Here is an 18,266-nt window from a genome sequence, read left to right on the forward strand (position 1 = left end):
CGCTGATTACGAATTCGATGTCAAATTTCTTCCTTCCCCTCCTAAAAACCTCTCTATAGGGTCCTTGCATATTTTTGTTATACCCTAACTACGTTTGGTATATGATTCTTAATCACACATAATTCTTCAATTTTTTTTAAACGGTATATTAGTTCATAAAAAAATAAATAAATTTAAATACCTAAATGACACGCCAAAACTCATTTGTTGTCACACGACTGAGTGTGACGTTACGTGACTTATAAAGTAAGTAAACAGACTAATATTATTACACCAGAAATGGTATACACATTCAATATTATTTTCTACATAGATATTGTCATACTCCACATGAATAATGGTAATAAAATTTTTAAATTTTGAAAGTCATCAACGGCAAACGGCAACTATGAATGGAATGGGGATGAGCCCTTTTTCACAATTCTGTCTCTTAGTATCTTATTCATACAGGTTGACCCATTTAGATTGAAAAGACACATTTAGAATTATTGGTAATTACTTTTTCTTGCCCTTCTTTATAACATATCAGTTTAATCGGATGAAAACTACAACTTAAAAAATTTTTTTCTTATGTAAAATTTCTGCGGTCAAAAGGGAATAAGAAATAAATCCACACATAAATTTATTATTCAATGTATTGAGAAGATTTCGAATTATATATATATACAAAAAATAAAATTTAAAAATAAATACATAATTTAATATTAAGTTCCACCTCACCGGATGGAATGTGTAAATACCTATTGATGTTTTAACCTTAGGTGTATAATTAAATGCTGAAACGTTAACGTACAATAAAGGTCTTTTGATAGTACTACCATCACGAGATCAAAAATACTTTATAGTTTCCTCTACTATAACATTCTTCGTGTAGAAGAGCTCCAATTTCGAATCTAAAATGAATCCGATATGTTTCTTCCATGGAACATATCTGATATAAAAAAAGAGGAGCTGAGAATTGATGGAATCAAAAAAAATCACACAAAAATTATTGAATAGGAAATTTTTTCTTAAATCAAATGAAGACATTGCGGGACCATAGCTTAGTCAGTCTCCTGAGTAAGCTATGAACTTATCTGGAGTCACGTCAGTGCCAAGTAGTACCATCCTTTTCTCGAAGCAGTTCGGCCATTTTTGACTCTCTATAACTTCGTTGTGGATTAAATTAGAAGCCTGTATTCCTAGTAACCAAGCAAACATTGTAAATACACAGAATTTTTCAAATTTCATTCAATTTGAACCAGTAGTTTAAGAATTATAACTAGTCAAAGTTCTTAATTTTGTCACTCACTGACTTACCGATCATTAAAACTGTAAGGTCCTTTTAGTAAACATAGAAGCATCAAATTTTTGAGTACAATTAGTGTTAGTGTATAAATCAGAGGAAAACTTGAATAATTTGCAATTTCAGTTCAGTTTTCTGGAAACACCAACTGCATAAATAACTTTGTATAATCCCATATCGCACCTTTGCTAAAATAGTGTCATAAGTCCAAAAATTAGAAAAATTTAGGTTTATCGCTAACAGTTTCCTATATGTATAGCATATACTATAACAATACACAAAAGTCAGGGCCTAAGTCTCAATAATGTGCTGGTGGATATCGGTTCTGCAGCATTCACATCCAGGCAAGCTTACGTTGTATTCAATTTGTAAATACAATAGACTAAGAAGCATTTACCGTCCAGACTTGTCAAAAATTGTAACATTAAAACCTCCAATAAAAGCCCATAGAGATAGGGAGTGGACTTTGAGAAAAACTGTAGCTGGAACTCAAGAAAAAATAAGAAAAGCTCATAAGACATAGAGTGGGCTTTAAAAAAATTAGTTGTTTGTATTTAAGAAGTAGAGGGTACTAGAAAGGAAGAAAGGAGGTAAATCTACAAATAGAAACTACGCCTCGCAACTCAGTTCTTTTGCGATAAAAAGTTGTGATATCAATGTAATACCAAGTCGGTTGTTTTATTCAGTCCCTACTTAAGGGACCTTCTGTCTTGAGTTATTACGTGATTAGATAATCTAACAACATCTTATAGTGACCATAATTGTTTAAATGAAATAGATTTACATCGCAATAAAACTCACAAACTATACATATTACAGTGAATGAGATTGTTTAGTGCGATTACAAAATAGCGCTGATTGAGTAGCGAGACTTGTTTTTTTTACAAATCCTCATCTTCCCCCGAGGACTCTGAGCAAACAGAGACCACGGAACTCACTACCCCAAATCATTGATGTTTACCAATGTCGAAGCTCTGCTCAGTGCTTCTGACAATGTCCAGCTCAGAAGCTGCAACATCAATGATGCGGAGATAAAAAAAAGAAGGAAGACCAATGATGCCCAGACGGCTTGGGACTTGATGGTCTTGGATCTTAGGGTTGCCCCAACCTCCAATCCTTCTTCATCCAGGGCTTCCAACCCTGATATCCAGGCTTTACCTGGCTTTGCGCCCATCAAACAGCGAGTTCGATCCAAAAGCCATAAAATTGCACTCGCAGCAGAGTCCGTTGGGACGATCGAATCTGCAGCCGTGAATCGAGCTGCCGGTTTCTCTAAAGAACAGCTGATGGATTTCATACATGGAGCTAGCGTGCGGTATCCACCCGGTAGCGAAACAAAGCCACTGCAGTTTTTTCCTCTTCGACTGATTAGGAATTATATCCTAAGTCGTCGAAAGGTTCAAGCCAAAGCGCTTGATCGGCTTTTCAAAAGATATCTTTGGTAATATCAAGTGGGGAACGACGAGGCTATGAGGACTACGTGCTTAATGGCCGCCCACTACTATACAATGGATTACGAATCGCCAGGGAGTGGAAATTGCAACTACAGCTTGTTCCTTAAGAAGTCCTGAGCTTCACTGCCCCTAAGTGAGGGAGGCTGGTAGATATGAGGTCTAGGTATTAAGAGACTGCGCACCTAGAGGGCGCCCTAAACGGGTGGGGTAAAAAATGAGTAGTGCGTTGGGTATCTAGATATCTTGTCTATGCACGTGCCAAAACACGTTTCCGTCTCTATTATAGTATTTGCGCAGTAGCGGTTTGAAACGAACGTGTTTTTTTCTAGTGCCGAAAAACAGGAGCAGCGTATCAATCTCAAATTTTTCGTTAAATCGAAAAAAACTCCAACTGAGTGCTATAAATTGTTGCAAGAGGCCTATGGGGACAATTCTCTATTTCGTGCGTGTGTTTTTGAGTGGTGTAAGCGCTTTAGTGAGGGCCGAGAGAGCACTAAAAATGAAACAGAAACAATCAATCAAATTGTGCGTGCAGATGGTCGAAGGAGCATCCGGATTATTGCCGAGGCTGTAAACACCGATAAAGAAACTGTTAGAAATATTTGACACATGACAAAAGTCTGTGCGAAGTTGGTGCCAAAAAATCTGATTCCTAAACAAAAGCTCTTGCATCAACGGGTCTGATCAGATTTCCTTGAAAGGTTAGAAAAAGATCTGCTTTGAAAGGGACCCGAAGCGGTAAAACAAAAAAACGGCAGAGCTCATAAAGACCCTCACTAAAGAAGACTTCCAACTCTACTTCGATCAATGGAAAAAACGTATGGAAAGGTGTGTGGCGAGGGGAGGGAATTTGCTGAAGGGGAGCATTTGAATGTAGAATAACTTTTATAATAAAGCCCTTTTTCGTTATTTAATAGCCAGGCCTCTTATATGAGATTAGACGGATCAAAGGACATTCAGAAACCTAGTTTTAATTACTGAGCTAGATCAACTGGAGGCAAGAATGAATTTCATGATATTAAAAAAAATAAAAAATTTATCGCAATAATAGTTTGGAATACGTGGAATTTTTTCAAATTTTGTTTGAAAATAATTAAGAATAACGAATTATTTTTAAAATATCAAATGCAACTTTCTGATAATTTTATATGCATTTTTGAAAGTGTTGATGTAGCATTATCAAAACATCCTTTTATGTGATTATAAAAAATCATGACATCTATAAAATTATGTAGTTCAGTTCCCGTTAAAAATTAACATCTTGTTACAAGATAACATACAATAATTACATTCATCATACAGTAATGTTACTATTCTTAAGTATACAACTACAAGCCTTCCGTTTTTAATCTAAGGAAATCGAATACTGGGTATTGTATAAAGCATGACTAACTTCCAGCAATAGATATGTCATTTTAAGAGAGTTCTAAAGTAATTTTTATCAATATATTCCTTTGTTTGAATAGTTATATCAATACATGTAATTTTTATGGTAATAATTATTCAGTAGAACCTGTTAATCCGACCTCGGATGGTCTGACTCCCCGCTTAGTCCGATCATACGGCCGCAGCTACAGTCAGGTCTGCATTGCCATGGTCTAACTCCCAGTAGTAGCTGATTGTTGATAGGTGAGGTAGTCTGTACAGTTTCAACATAAAATAACTTATTTCGAAGTCGATATGATTGTTATTATGCACGCAGTTGTGACAGTGTTCTTCTATTGTATCAACGAAACGTAAGCATGTGACGTTGTCTTTAGCGGAGAAAATGAATGTGCCTGAAAGGTTGTATGAAGGCGTCTCTTTAAAAGGTTGGAAGTGGGTTAAGAATTAGGATAACAACTGTTAAAAACTGGAAAAAATCGGAAAACTCTTGAAAGTCTTACAGTGACGATCGATGATGAGAAATGCGCTTTGAAGAGCCTAAAATTGAAATTATAGACAACGCCTTGTGGGTGTGGTTTAAGCGGGAAAGAAGAAAAGGAACTCCACTGCCTGGACCCATTATTAAAGAAAAGACTCTGGTTTTGTATAAAAAGTTAGAGACAATGAAAATGAAAAGTTTACAGTGAGTGAAAACTGGCTATATCGGTAGAAAAAACGACACGGTATTCGAAATGTAATTATTTCCGACTGACGAAATAACTGCTAATGATTTTGTTCCAAAATTTCTTAACTTGGTTAAAAAGCTGAAACTTTCCCCGGATCAAGTGTATAACATTGACGAGTCTGGCTTAAACTACAAAATGTTCCCCGCAAGAGCTCTTGCTGCAAAAAATGAGTCTGTAGCTGGTACAAAAATTGCCAAAGATGAAATAACAATTGCTCTCTGTAGTAACACAAATGCCATTGATTGTGATCGGAGAGGCAAGAAAACCAAGGGTGTTCAAAAACATTGAAATGACATCACTGCCTGTATATTATCTTGGATGGATTCCAGAGTCTTTAAGGAATGGTTTTATGACCAGTTCGTCCCTGCCGTTACAAAACATCTAAGAGAAAAGAAACTCGCGTAATCTCACATCCGAAGATGAACTTGAAAAAGGTGAAATAAAACTTTGTTTCTTCCTGCCAACGTAACATGCCTAATCCAACCCATGGACCAGGGGGTCATTGAGTGGCTGAAGATGCGATATCGTCGAAAATAAATTAGATAAATTTTAGAGAGGTCAATAGCTAGTTTCAAGCGATGAAATCAATAAATATAAAAGGTGTCATCTATACAATTGCTGAAGTTTATGAAGAAATGCCGATATCAACGCTTGAAAAACTCTTGGCGTAAACTGTGGCCAAAAATGGAAGAAAATAAAAATGAAACGTTAAAAGAAATGAGTGAAGAGAAAGAAGATAAAACATCCCGTGCAACAAATGACGAAACTCAAGACGTAGACACTCAAAACAATTTTGAAGTAGTTGCAAACTTTACAACCGGATGTTGACGTAAGTGAGTGGATCAATCAGTACAGCTGCACAATAGAAGAAGAATTAACTGACGACCAAATCACTGACTTTCTAACTCGAACAACCGATGGGAACGAGAACGATGATGATAACGAAGACAATGAACCTATGGCTCGAGTATCGCATAAAGATGATAAAAATGCATTTGATGCAGCCCTTCAGTACATCGAACAAAGCTCTACGTCTACCCCTATAGATATTTTGTGGATTAGGAAATGGCAGAATATCGCGGCAAAATCAAGGTTGTCGTCTGCTAAGCAAAAGAACATTATAGACTTTTTTCGCGTTCCGCTTAAGAACATTTTTTTACCGTGTAACTTCTTACGTTTTAATTAAGTGCAAATCAATTGTGTGTCAGACCATTGTTTTACGAGGTCTGTGTATTAAATAACAAGACTGCACACCTTGAGGGCGCCTTAGACGGGTGGGGTAAAAAACGAGTAGTGCGTTGGGTATCTAGATATCTTGTCTATGCACCTCCCAAAACACGTTTCCACCACTATAATAGTATTTGTGCAGTAGCTGTTTGAAACGAACGTATTTTTTTCTCGTGCCGTTAAATTGAAAAAAAAAACTCCGACTGAGTGCTCTAAATTGTTGCAAGAGGCCTATGAGGACAATTTTCTATCTGGTGCGCCCGTTTTTTAGTTGGTGGGCCGAGAGAGAAAATCAAAATTTAAGACAATGTTGATCGTTTTTTTCGACATTAACGGTATCGTGATGACTGAATGGGTTCGAGACGATCAGACTTCCAACCAGAGTTCGTAAAAAACGGCCCGATTTTGCACCAAGACAACGCACCTGCCCATAACGGGCTATCTGTGAAGCAGTATTTGGCCAGTAAGCGCACTCTAGTGCTCGAACACCCGCTGTAGTCACAAGATTTGGCATCGTGCGACTTTTTTTTGTTTCCGAAGATAAAATCTGCTTTGAAAGGTACCCAATTTGAGTCGATGGAAGCGGTAAAACAAAAAACGGCAGAGCTTCTAAAGGCGCTCACTAAAGAAGACTTCCAGCACTGCTTCGATCAATGGAAAAAACGTATGGAAAGGTGTGTAGTGAGGGGAGGGGAGTATATTGAAGGGGAGCATTCGAATGTAGAAGTATTTTTATAATAAAACCCTTTTTCGTAACTTTCGTGTAAGTCGAAAGTTTACTTTCCGTTTTTATATTGTTTTGACATGAAAAAATATTTCAGACAGTATTTTCAGTTAAAAATTACAATTATAATCTACTGTATTGTGATGTTACGGGTCAATAAAAATTTTCCTATAATATAATCAAAAATTTGATGCAGGATGTTCAGGAACTTCGGAGCGGAGGAAAGAGTTAAAAAAATGTCAAATGATTAGATGAAGTTTCGATAAACTGTTTTTTTTTTTTCGAAAATTTTATCTTCGAAATAACGACTCTATATGTATCTAAATGTTTGAGGCAGATATTGAATTAGTTAAATGTTGAAATAATATTAGACATATGATTGAGCAAATGTAAAAAGTAAGGAATTTTTTTCATATTCTAATATATAAAAATTACCTTAAAACTCGTTTCAAAATAGTTATTCTAATACAAGTGTTATTTGAATATTGACACATTTCAACAACGCATTATAACGAATATAAAAAAATCCAATTGTACATAGTTTTCGCTATATTTCATATAATGTTTTTGTTCACTATGATTCTTATTATTCTTTCAATTCTTCTGGTTATGAAAATATGATGCTTTACAATTGAAGCGTTTATTTCTAAAAAGACGCTATTTTGAGGGAATCAGGGATATATAGAAGACTTTTGACATGGTTTGGCATGCCGACCTTATAAATCTGTAGTAGGTAGCAATTGATCATCACCATATTGAAAACATTCTGGTACTGCGGCTCAGGATTTGGTTCCGTCTAAACAATCTATATACCCCGCAACAGCTTCTAATCCTCTACGAGATTCGTTCATCTTGGAGTACTGCTCGCACATTTGGAGATCAGCTCCGAAGCATACTCTGAGGATGCTCGACTCGATACAGAAGAAAGAAATTCGACTTATAGGCGAACCAGAGTTGACCAGAAACTTAAACAGGCATCTCCATTCGAGTGTAATAGAGTTTGGTTTTCCCAAAAAAAAAAAACAAAATAGGAGAAGAAATTATTGTATTATTGTTTTCTTCTAATAAAAATGATTTTGGGATGTACGAATAACGTTAATATATAAATCCATCCTATACATCTAGTGCAAAAATCTAGTGCTCGGTAGTGTATATAAGTCAAGTGAAGAAGAATATTGGAACCCAAGGTATATTAGTGAATAGACTTTAGTTATTCAAGTCTCATGTACTAATTTGGGTGAGACAAAAATTACTCATTGATCAAATTAGATTATAAGATTGTAATAATTATAAATGCGTTGTAAGGACTTTTTAATAAAAGTTACAGTCCTGATTTCCTAAGGAGGCAATCTATAAACGAAGTGGCCGGTATCACGAAAAAGTTTTAGTCGATTGTAAATATTTTTAAACAGCGGTTTGTTCCTCTGTATCGATCTATAGAATTTGAATTGACCATGTCATTCATTTTTTTCTTCTACTTTAGGCCTCTTTATGCCCTTTCGAGCGTTAGAGTATTGAAATTCATTCTCTTTTTATCAATTTCTACCACTCCTGTCCAGAGTTGTGATTGACCAAAATAGATGAAATTCATGATTCAAGATCATCAGCCAGGTCAACGGATCTTGATCTCTTAGGACAGCTAGGGTTGTCACAAAACAAGGTTATCCTCCGCAGACTGTTGGTGCCTGATGTTCGGGATTAATTATTACAAAAGGTCATTGAATAATACCATAGCCACCTTCGCCGATGACACTGCCATTTTAGCAATAGGAGAAGTAATGAAGAAGCAACCAATAAGCTTCAAAAAGCTGTACACCGCATCTATGATTGAACGAAGAGTTGGAAAATTGAACTTAATGAAATTATCAGTTCAAATTAACTTCACAAACAAATAATAATAACCTGATTGTGCGCTCAAAATCAGGAAAATATTTAGGTATTAGTTCAGATGCCTAACTTCTATGGAAGGTTCATGTTGAAGAGAAAAGAGAACTTGGTCTGAAATATAGAAAAATTTACTGGTTAATTTGAAGAAACTCCACTCTGTCTCTACTCTGCAGATACTTAAGCTTGTATGGACTTCTGGTATCCAACTGTTGGGATACACCAAAGCAAGCAACTTAGCAATCATTCAAAGATTCCAAAAAAAAAGCATTTAGGAGCTTAGTAGATGCCTCTTTGTACATTCATAGGGACCTAGAAATGGATACTGTTGACCAGATCATTAAGAAATTAAGAAGACTCCATTATTATGTCAATGTGGATGCTATCCAGCTCCTTGATAATATTGGGTTAGAAAAAAGACTTAAAGAGGATCAAGCTCTTTGAGGTAGTTTAGTGTTAGTCCAAAAGCAGAACTTGTGTGGGCACTTTGGTGCAATCTATTCTACAGAATCTAAGGAACGCTGAAGTTAATATATAATAATATATAATAAGTTAATATTGAATTTTAAACTCCATTAGATTAAGTTAGAATTGAATTGCTCATTGATCACAGTTGAACACATTGTAATATTCCAAATGCCTTTATGGGTGTTTAATTTAAAAAAAGAGGATCATTGATTATTTTGTATTATAAACTATTACCATATGACATATGTTCCACATTTTTTTTATAGTTTTTTTTTATTATAAATTTCAAATGTTGTAGAACGTAAGAATCGATTTTGAAATATTTTAACACTAAATTTTGAAAAAAAAAATTCTTTACCTCATTTCTTCAATATTTTTATAAACGTGTATATTTTACCATTATTAAAATGTGTCAATTTATAGTTGGACACCTTTAATTTACAAAATATCTTTGAAGCCAACATAATTATGGGAAGTTAGACATTTTAACATTAGATCTAGTGCCGAAGCAGAGCATATGTGAGACTTTTCAAGTAACAGAAAGCTTGAAAACGTCTTTCGATTTCGTTAATATATTATGGCAATTCTACTAATTACTTGCAAACCTCAACAACTTCTTTCAGGTAACACAATAGTTATCTACTATTATTACTGCGAAATTTCAAAAGTGCGTACCTCTTTTTAGTTAGTGATTGTCATTAAATTATTTCTGTATAAATTTTGATTACTGTAAGAAGTCGTTTCTTGGATGTTAAAGACGAACGACACCGTCCAGCAATGACGGGATACATAAGGGAGGTGCTGCTAGGCTGAAGAGGTACTCGGCGATATCAGTGATTAGGAAGGGTGTACTAGTACCAGTATTAAATTAACTGGAACAAAGGCTGCTTTTAAGCAAGAGGCAATATTTGGCAAAAACAGGAATCTTAAGTGGTAAAAAAGAAAGGATTAATACGCCACGTGGAATCTCGTGTAATCTCCAGATACTATTTTGATTTTTGCAATAATGTGTAAATCAGTTTCGATAGATACTATCCGAATAGTTTAAATTTATTTTCAAGTTGTTCGTTTTCCATATAACAAGTTGTTTTCATGTTTTTGTGGTTTTTAGTTTTTTGAAAATAACTTAGGATTTACAAACAAATCAACCGATTTTGACCGACTGGGTGGGTACTGACGTGGTTTTTTGATGTTAAGAGCTGATTAGTTTTTGGAATCGGTCGTAAAGCCGTTTAAAAGTTATTCCCAAGAAAAAAATTTCATAGTTTTTTTAAGATTTCAAAATCTACCGGTCCAAATTGGTCCAAGCCATAGTCAAAATCTAAGTTCAGTCAAGCCCTTTCCATTGGCGTTAACTGCGGTCAAATCGATCAAGCCGTTCAAAAGTTATGGAAGGTTTTTAGTTTTTTGCAAATAACTTACGATCTACAAACGAATCAACCGATTTTGACCGGCTTTTTGGCGATCGACGTGGTTTTCCTACCGACCCGAATCTGTCCAAACCGTAGTCAAAATCTAAGTTCAGTCAAGCCCTTTCGAATGGCGTCGACCGCGATCAAATCGGTCAAGCCGTTCAAAAGTTATGGAATGTTTTTAGTTTTTTGCAAATAACTTACGATCTGTAAAAAATATTCAAAATTTTTTAGGAGATAAGTTATAGGATATCAAATGTTCAACAAAAAAAGTCCTACCAAATTTTATCATAAAGTTGATGGTTGCGTCGGAAAATTAGAAGAATGTAAATATTTTAAATCAATCCATCTTTAGCGTTAAATAACTTTTGGAAAAGTAAATATATCAGAAAATTATACAAATATTTTTTAGAGAGCGTTCAATTCTCTACAGAAATATGTTCTGACTCAACTATGCCGATCACTTGTTAACGAGTTCCAAAGTTAATCAAATGAGAAATTGAAATTTTCGACGCACCTCTTAATTTTAATAAATCTAAGTTTTTCAAGATTTTTTTTTTCGTAATTTCGAACAATATTTTCAATATTAATAAGAAAAGAACATAGTAGATTTTTTTTAACAGTCTGATGAATACCTATTTAGGTTTAATACATTTTTCATTAAATGGAAATATTTTCCAGTTCCAAGAAAATGTTTTTTCATTGTCTAAATAAAGAGTTTTTAAAAAGGAAATAACCCGCTTTAATTCCTACGGAAAACTGCTTATCTCCGTTTATTAGGTCATAATTTTATAAACAAATTACGTAACTCCATTTTCTTGGAAAATACGGAAATCAGCTCAAAGACAGTGAAATAACTCATAGGTTTACAATATCATTTGATCTATCCATAAAATCAATCACTTTTTTTAAACCCAGTATATTTCATTATAAAACTGTGTTTTGTGTGCCCTGAAAAATTTTCGGAAATTAATCAAGGTTCTTACACGAAACCTTGGTTCTCAAATTATAATGTCAATAAAGGCGGCAAAGAGTTTTGAAAATTTTGTTATTTATATATTTATTTTATAAGTTTTCTTTGGATACTATTACAAAAAACATTGGAAAATGTATTTATTCCAAATACCATATGCCCAGCTTCAGGACTAATTCTGATGTTTTTTAATATAAAGTCATAGATACATTTTTGATATTTCCCTTAATAATAATTTTACAATATAAACAATACATTGGAAATTTAAAAAAAAGTTCTTAAAATAAAATTTTTAAAAAGTATTATATTCATAACTTCTATTCAGAATTGTTAATAATCTCAATTTGCAATTTTTTTTATAATATAAAGTTTGATAAAATAAAGTCATATTCCACTTCCAATGCTATTTTTATATCATAATCCTCGAAAAATATCAAATCTGTTAAATGTTACGGTATATTAAGATAGCTCTTATAATATTTCTTTGTGTGGTTTAACTTTAATACTAATGTCTACGTGATTGGTGGTTTTGGTGAAAAAAGGGGTTACGATCCTTTCCACCGGATCTAGAGGTGTCGAATCATGAGATTTTTTTGACTAAAAGCTCCTCTTTTACAGTCCAACGCTTTGTAAGTTTTATTTCAAGATATTATTCCAATTTCGGTGGTTTAGAAAAGAAATTATCGAAAGTTCAAAGTCTCATTTGACTTGTCTCGATTATTTTTAAAAAATATAGACCACGGACTCAAAAAATCATAAAATTTTGAAAATTTGCAATTAATTTCTCTGAAACATTCAGGTTTCCCCTTTTCACTTTCTGTTTACACAAAATAAAATTTTTGTTTTTTCACTTTTCCTCAGTATAAATGTATAGAAAGTTATGAAAAACAGGGGTGTTGCAATTGGAAAGTAAAATTTTTTATGTAAATTTAAGAAAGAATACATTTGGCAACGTCTAAAATAAATTTACCCTTATGTTAACGACAGAATTTACCGACTTTATTTAGCAAACGAGTTCCGTAAAAACAATTTTGTTTTTACATTTTATCCAAATTTGATAAAAAAATGTATAAATATAAGAATTAGACCTTATTACGATCCATCTCACCAGTACCACGTAAAAGCAGAGCTCAGTTGAACACTATAAGTGTATATCTCGAAAATTCTGTTTTTCAGAAATCATGATCACGAAGTGACTAATAAATACGAGGTGTGGTTATTAAATAACGAGACTAGCGCTGCTACATAAAAAGTACGCCTACTATTTCGAATGCGATATCTACCAGTGTAGCCGTCGTCTTCCTTTTTATAGAATGTTTTTTTTGTTTTGCTATAAAAAGGATCGAATTAAAAATAGAGCAACGGATTGTTGTGAAATTTCACATGAAATTGGGAAAAACTGCAACTGAAATTTAATTGCCAAACATTGATGAAGATGATTCGCGTTCAGGTCGACCTTGCACGCCAAACACTGATGAAAATATGTAAAAAGTCGGTAATTTTGTTCTACCTAACTGCCAGTATTCTAAGTATTCGCGGTGCTTAAACCCTCATGTTTAAACAACAAGAAGTTCGTAAAAATATTTGTATTGACAATTTAATGTTATCGACAAGCAAGTGTCGGACTGCTCAGCAATGGAAACGGTAGTCTTATCAGACTAGACCAGAGTATGGCTCCATGGAAACAAGCGACGTAAAAGAGGCGCTGGAGACCGATCTGCACAAAGTATAGAAAAAAGAAATGCTTACAGAAGTGGACCCAGTATGTTCTGGGGGTAATTTCGCACAAAGAATTATCATACATTTCCCCGGGACGAAATAATGGTATCACTACAAACCGTTGTGTAGCAGAAGTTTTGAATGAGCATATAATAGCCATATTGGCAATAAATTTTTATTATACATTCAGGATAATCTCAATTCTCATACAACTCTGATATTAAAAAATTTCTTCAGAGATGTTGGTATTGTAGTAATTATATGGACGACCACAATCCAATAGAAAAGATTTGGAACAAGCTAAAAAAGAATCAAACCAAAAGCTCCAGCACCTACCATGGTTTTACACCTACAAGAGATAGCAGTTAAATGATGATTCCTTAAGTTATAAAAATCAGTTGATATCCTCTATAACAGCCTCATTGGGAATAAATTATCATTAATACAGGACAATCCCAAGCCTCATATAACTCGGATATTAAAAAAATTCTTCAGAAATGTAATTGTGTGGACAATCTAATAGAAAAAATTTGGAACAAGCTAATAAAAGCATCAATGCAAAAAATCCAGCAACTATCACGGTTTTGAACATACAAGAGACAGTGATAGATGAAACGATTGTATGCAAGGCATCATTCGAGCAAGAGAAGAAACATATTCATCACATATTGTAATTTTTTGGAAAAATATTATCGATAAAAGAAATAGAATTGATAAATTAATTAGAGCATTGAATGTCCTTCAGAATGATATGCAACAAGGGCAGATTCTAATAAAAAAAAGAAACTAAGTTATATTAAAAAAATTATCAAAGTGGCTCAATACTTTGCTCTTAAATTAGAGACTTTTTATTGATTCCAGCTCTATCGGTGACAACTACCCACCATAACCTAGTTTATACAATTATTTCACTTCAGACCTGGGTTAGGCTAAAAATGTGCCATTCAAGTATATATTGTTTTTAATCAAATTGGTAGACAAGTATTTATGACGTCGTGTATGAATTTAAAATAAAACTTTTTGTTACAACGCTACTTTATACAAATTACTTAAATTTACACAAAAAAAATTCAAGAACTATCTTAATAAAATACCTAAAATACCGTGAAAAAGGATAATTTTGTAATACCACCAACATCTAGGACCTTAAGAATTATACAGATTCTTTTCCGTTAAAACTATTGCACTACTCGGAAATCGAAGACCAATCAATTTGGGTTACACAATTTAATACATACGAAAAAAAAAAGATTACACTTGATTAAATCACAATTTGTCACTAAAAAAAATCACATAAAAGTGGAATTTTAAACTAACTAGAATATTTTATTCTTCCTATTAATAAAGTTATGGTATAATTTCTAACACAATTTCTTGATTTTAATTCCGTAAGTCGTGAGATTCACTGAAAATAATTTCCGTTTAGTAAATCCTAATAATTGTCACAATTAATAAGGATTGCGATTGATGTAGAAATAAAATCAAGAGTAACACAAAATGTATCTTATAAATAACCTGCAGAGTTACACGAACAATTTTTTTCTCCTTTCAACAAATTATTGCTGAATTATTTCCATTTATCGTCCAATTTATATTACACTGGATTTAATTTGAGTTAAATATGTGAAAATGCACATAAACAAACAATTTTTGTCGATTTTTGATAAAAAGTATTATCGCATAAAATGGAAAGGTAATTAATTTTGGAAGTACGATTACTACTGAAGACTAATATGTCTTAAATTATTTGAAGAGTTTTATAAACTCTTATGACACGATAGGTGAGTGATAAAATGACTTATGACAAAACAAACACGTGTTACAGTTGCGTCAGTACCTCCCCGCGAGATCAAGTTTCAACTCTTCTTCGATTTAATGATGACTCGTGCCATCTAGTTTTCAATTATTTTGATCGTGAAGGTGTAGTTGCTAAATTTATCATTTTAACTAGAGCAGCAGTAACGGGAACTGCATTTTGAAGCTGTTGATGATAAAAATTTATTTGAACACTATTGATACACTAGAGTCTCACCAATTCGAACTATTTGGAACATAATCTCATTCGGATAAGCAAAACTTCTGATAAGGTGGACTTTTGTCACATAATGTCATATTATCTCTTTGAGTGGAATATTAAAAGTCAGACACTAAATACATCTTCCGTTCCCAAAAACATATGACGAGTCAGTCAATCAGCGTGTGTTTTTGTGAGTAGTTTTTAATGTAGATTTTTAGATTCTGTACTTGACCATTCTATTATTTCATCATTACTAGCAAACCTTTCACAATAAAAGATTAGCTAGCCAAAGATGTTGGTAACTACAAAGCAACCTTGTTCGGTTTGAAAAAGAGCAGAGCTAAAATTGAAAACATTTCTACTTCTCCAAGCAACCATATCCGATTTGATAGAGAACGGAGGTAAATTGGAGAACTTTTGTACTACCCCAAGTAAACAAATTATTGAAAAACGTAGCAGTTTACCCAAGAAAGATAGTAAGGAATCCCTATCAGTGATCCTTTTATTAAAGATCAAACTGCATGAGCTCATGAATTTACGACTAGATGTGGTTTCTTAAGACTGAGAAAAGAAACAATACAGAATTAGACTGATAAACTGGAGAGAAACAATCGGCAAACAATGAAGTAATTATTCAACACCTTGGGGAATTCAAAGGTAATCCGGAATCAACTTAAAGCATTGTCTTCTAAAAGTCTGATATCCCAATAGGAACAATCTACACCAGGATTGAAAATGAACAAACAACACATAAGTGTGTCAGCCAGCTGCAATGTGTCTGCTAAAAATGAACCTCCACTGTTTTTACAGAAACTAGAAAAAGCATGTATGGATGACAAAATGACAATCACACCGCTCAGCATATGCTGCAACGTGTTAAACAAAAACTAAAGAAAATGGCCCTTTTTGCGCGCAATTGAAGAAAATATCCCTTTAGGTATAATTTAAATTGTGTTTCTTGTTAACTATATGTTAAGTAAGATATGCTAAATAAATGAATTGTTAACATTATTTTGTTATTTCAAAATTGCACTACAAATTTTTTTAAGAAAACTTTTGTTACATATGTTACTCATTACTTTGTGTCTTGTGTTAATAAATGGATGAAGTTATTTGAAAAAACTTGTTTTTCTTTACGTTTCCTAATTCATCTATTTTAGAAAAAAAATTTAAGTTATAGCACTGTCCGAATTAGGCAGATCTCCAGATTGGCAGGACTCTAGTGTATATGGTTGTGAAACCGGAGCACAATATTTCAATGGATGCAAAAACAATCCAATTTCTCTTTGGATTTCAAGGATGAAATTTCTGGAACTGTTGGTGATATTCATAATGAACACACTGTTTACTGCTACCACCAATACTCACAATTTTCATAACCCTGGACAATAACATATTTTCATACAGTTTTCCATTATCTGTATTTATATTTCACGGTGGAAACGGAGAAATTCAAATTCGAAATAGAAAATAGGAAAGTTTTCCGGAGTTGTAAGTTTGCCATTTTCAAAAAATCCCTTTTATCCCTGTCGAATAATTTTTAAATATAATATGTAGAGTTTTCGTTTTGTCTCAATTTTATCAAATGTAAACAATAAAAATCAATTATACTACTTGCATATTTCCAAATAGATTTTTCATCATAAAATATGTACAAAATTTCATAATTCAAAAGTCTAATGTTTCTAATAAGTAATATACACGAAAAATTTGCTTATAAAGTAAACATATATATAAATATATATACAAAGAAAAAAAGGAGTAAAGAGCGATGTGAAAGTCTGTCTAATTCTATCACTCCATGATATTTCACGGACAAAAAACTCAAAATATCAAGTTTTTTGAATCCCCAAGTCGATTGGTCTAAATTAATATTAAAACACCTTAAGAATTAGGATAATACTGCGAAGGAGGTGGAGCGACATTGTTCATGGGAGGAGCATATTGCTGATATTCACTATATTGAGGAGTAGGCCCGGTAGCCGGTGGAGGAGGATACATTCCTTGTGTGGGAGGCGGTGGAGGATACTGTGTTGGATATGGATTGTATCCCCCATACATAGGTTGTGCTGGAGGTGGTGCTTGTCCGCTATAATCATATCCCGGTTGTGGTGGTGGCGGATGAGGCGGATAGTGTGGTTGGGGCGGTGGCGGATAACCTTGATATCCATAATTATACTGGGGTTGTTGAGGTTGAGGCGGATACATCATATCGTACGGTTGAGGTGGCGGTTGAGGGTAACCGTAACCTTGCGGATGGGGAGGTGCGTGATACGGCGGTGCTTGGTAGTTGTAGTAGTTATTGTAGCTGCCATAGTCTTGATTTTCAGTCTTGGGCTGATCTGTAGTCGTTGACGATGATTGTTGATGATTTGGGGCTTGTGAATTATACTGAGAAGTCGGAGATTGATCGGAAACGTATGTTACATCATCGCTATGATCACTTATTTCGCTTTGTTCTTGGTGTTTTGGATCTGATTGTTCAGAGATTTCGTCGTCTTCGTACGATTCTAGATTTTCATCATTTGTCGCTTGATATGCACTTGTTATACTATCTAATGTGTCCTATAAAAATATTATGCTATTATTCACATTTTCATTATAAAGTAGTTCAAAATTAAATTATATTTTATTATGTTCATTATTATTGATGATAATTCAATAATTTGAGTTCAGTTCAGAAATTCAGAAAGCTGCCGTTATTGCCAAATTGGAAGATGGTTGGTCTATCAGAAGACTGGTAACTCATCTAGGTCTTAATGTGAGTAGTGAAGCCAGAGTGAAGTAGCGATGGAAACAAGACGGGACCTCACACTAAAAGGTTGAGTCTGGTGGAAGGAAAATTTCGAATAACGCGCAAGATGTAGAATTGAATAATTTTTAAAAGGAACATTCCTTTGAATCGGCTGCTAGTGCTTCATATGCGACAAACCTTCCAGGATTCCGACCTATGGCATGTAGACGAATTAAAGCTTCGGATTTCAAAAACTGT

At 33.8% G+C, this 18,266-nt stretch overlaps 1 protein-coding gene across 1 annotated transcript in view; it reads right to left on the reverse strand.

Annotated features, from left to right (window-relative positions):
• Positions 1–2,241: 2,241 nt before the first annotated feature.
• The window catches only part of LOC130895718 (uncharacterized), a 40,581-nt gene continuing 24,556 nt past the window's right edge, over positions 2,242–18,266 (reverse strand). The window contains exon 18 of the mRNA XM_057803217.1: positions 2,242–17,839. Coding sequence (XP_057659200.1) covers positions 17,159–17,839 — 681 coding nt within the window. The 3' untranslated portion in view covers positions 2,242–17,158. The remainder of the gene's footprint in view (positions 17,840–18,266) is intronic.

This window comes from Diorhabda carinulata, chromosome 6 (assembly GCF_026250575.1).
Source record: "Diorhabda carinulata isolate Delta chromosome 6, icDioCari1.1, whole genome shotgun sequence".
In the NCBI taxonomy this organism is placed as follows: domain Eukaryota; kingdom Metazoa; phylum Arthropoda; class Insecta; order Coleoptera; family Chrysomelidae; genus Diorhabda; species Diorhabda carinulata.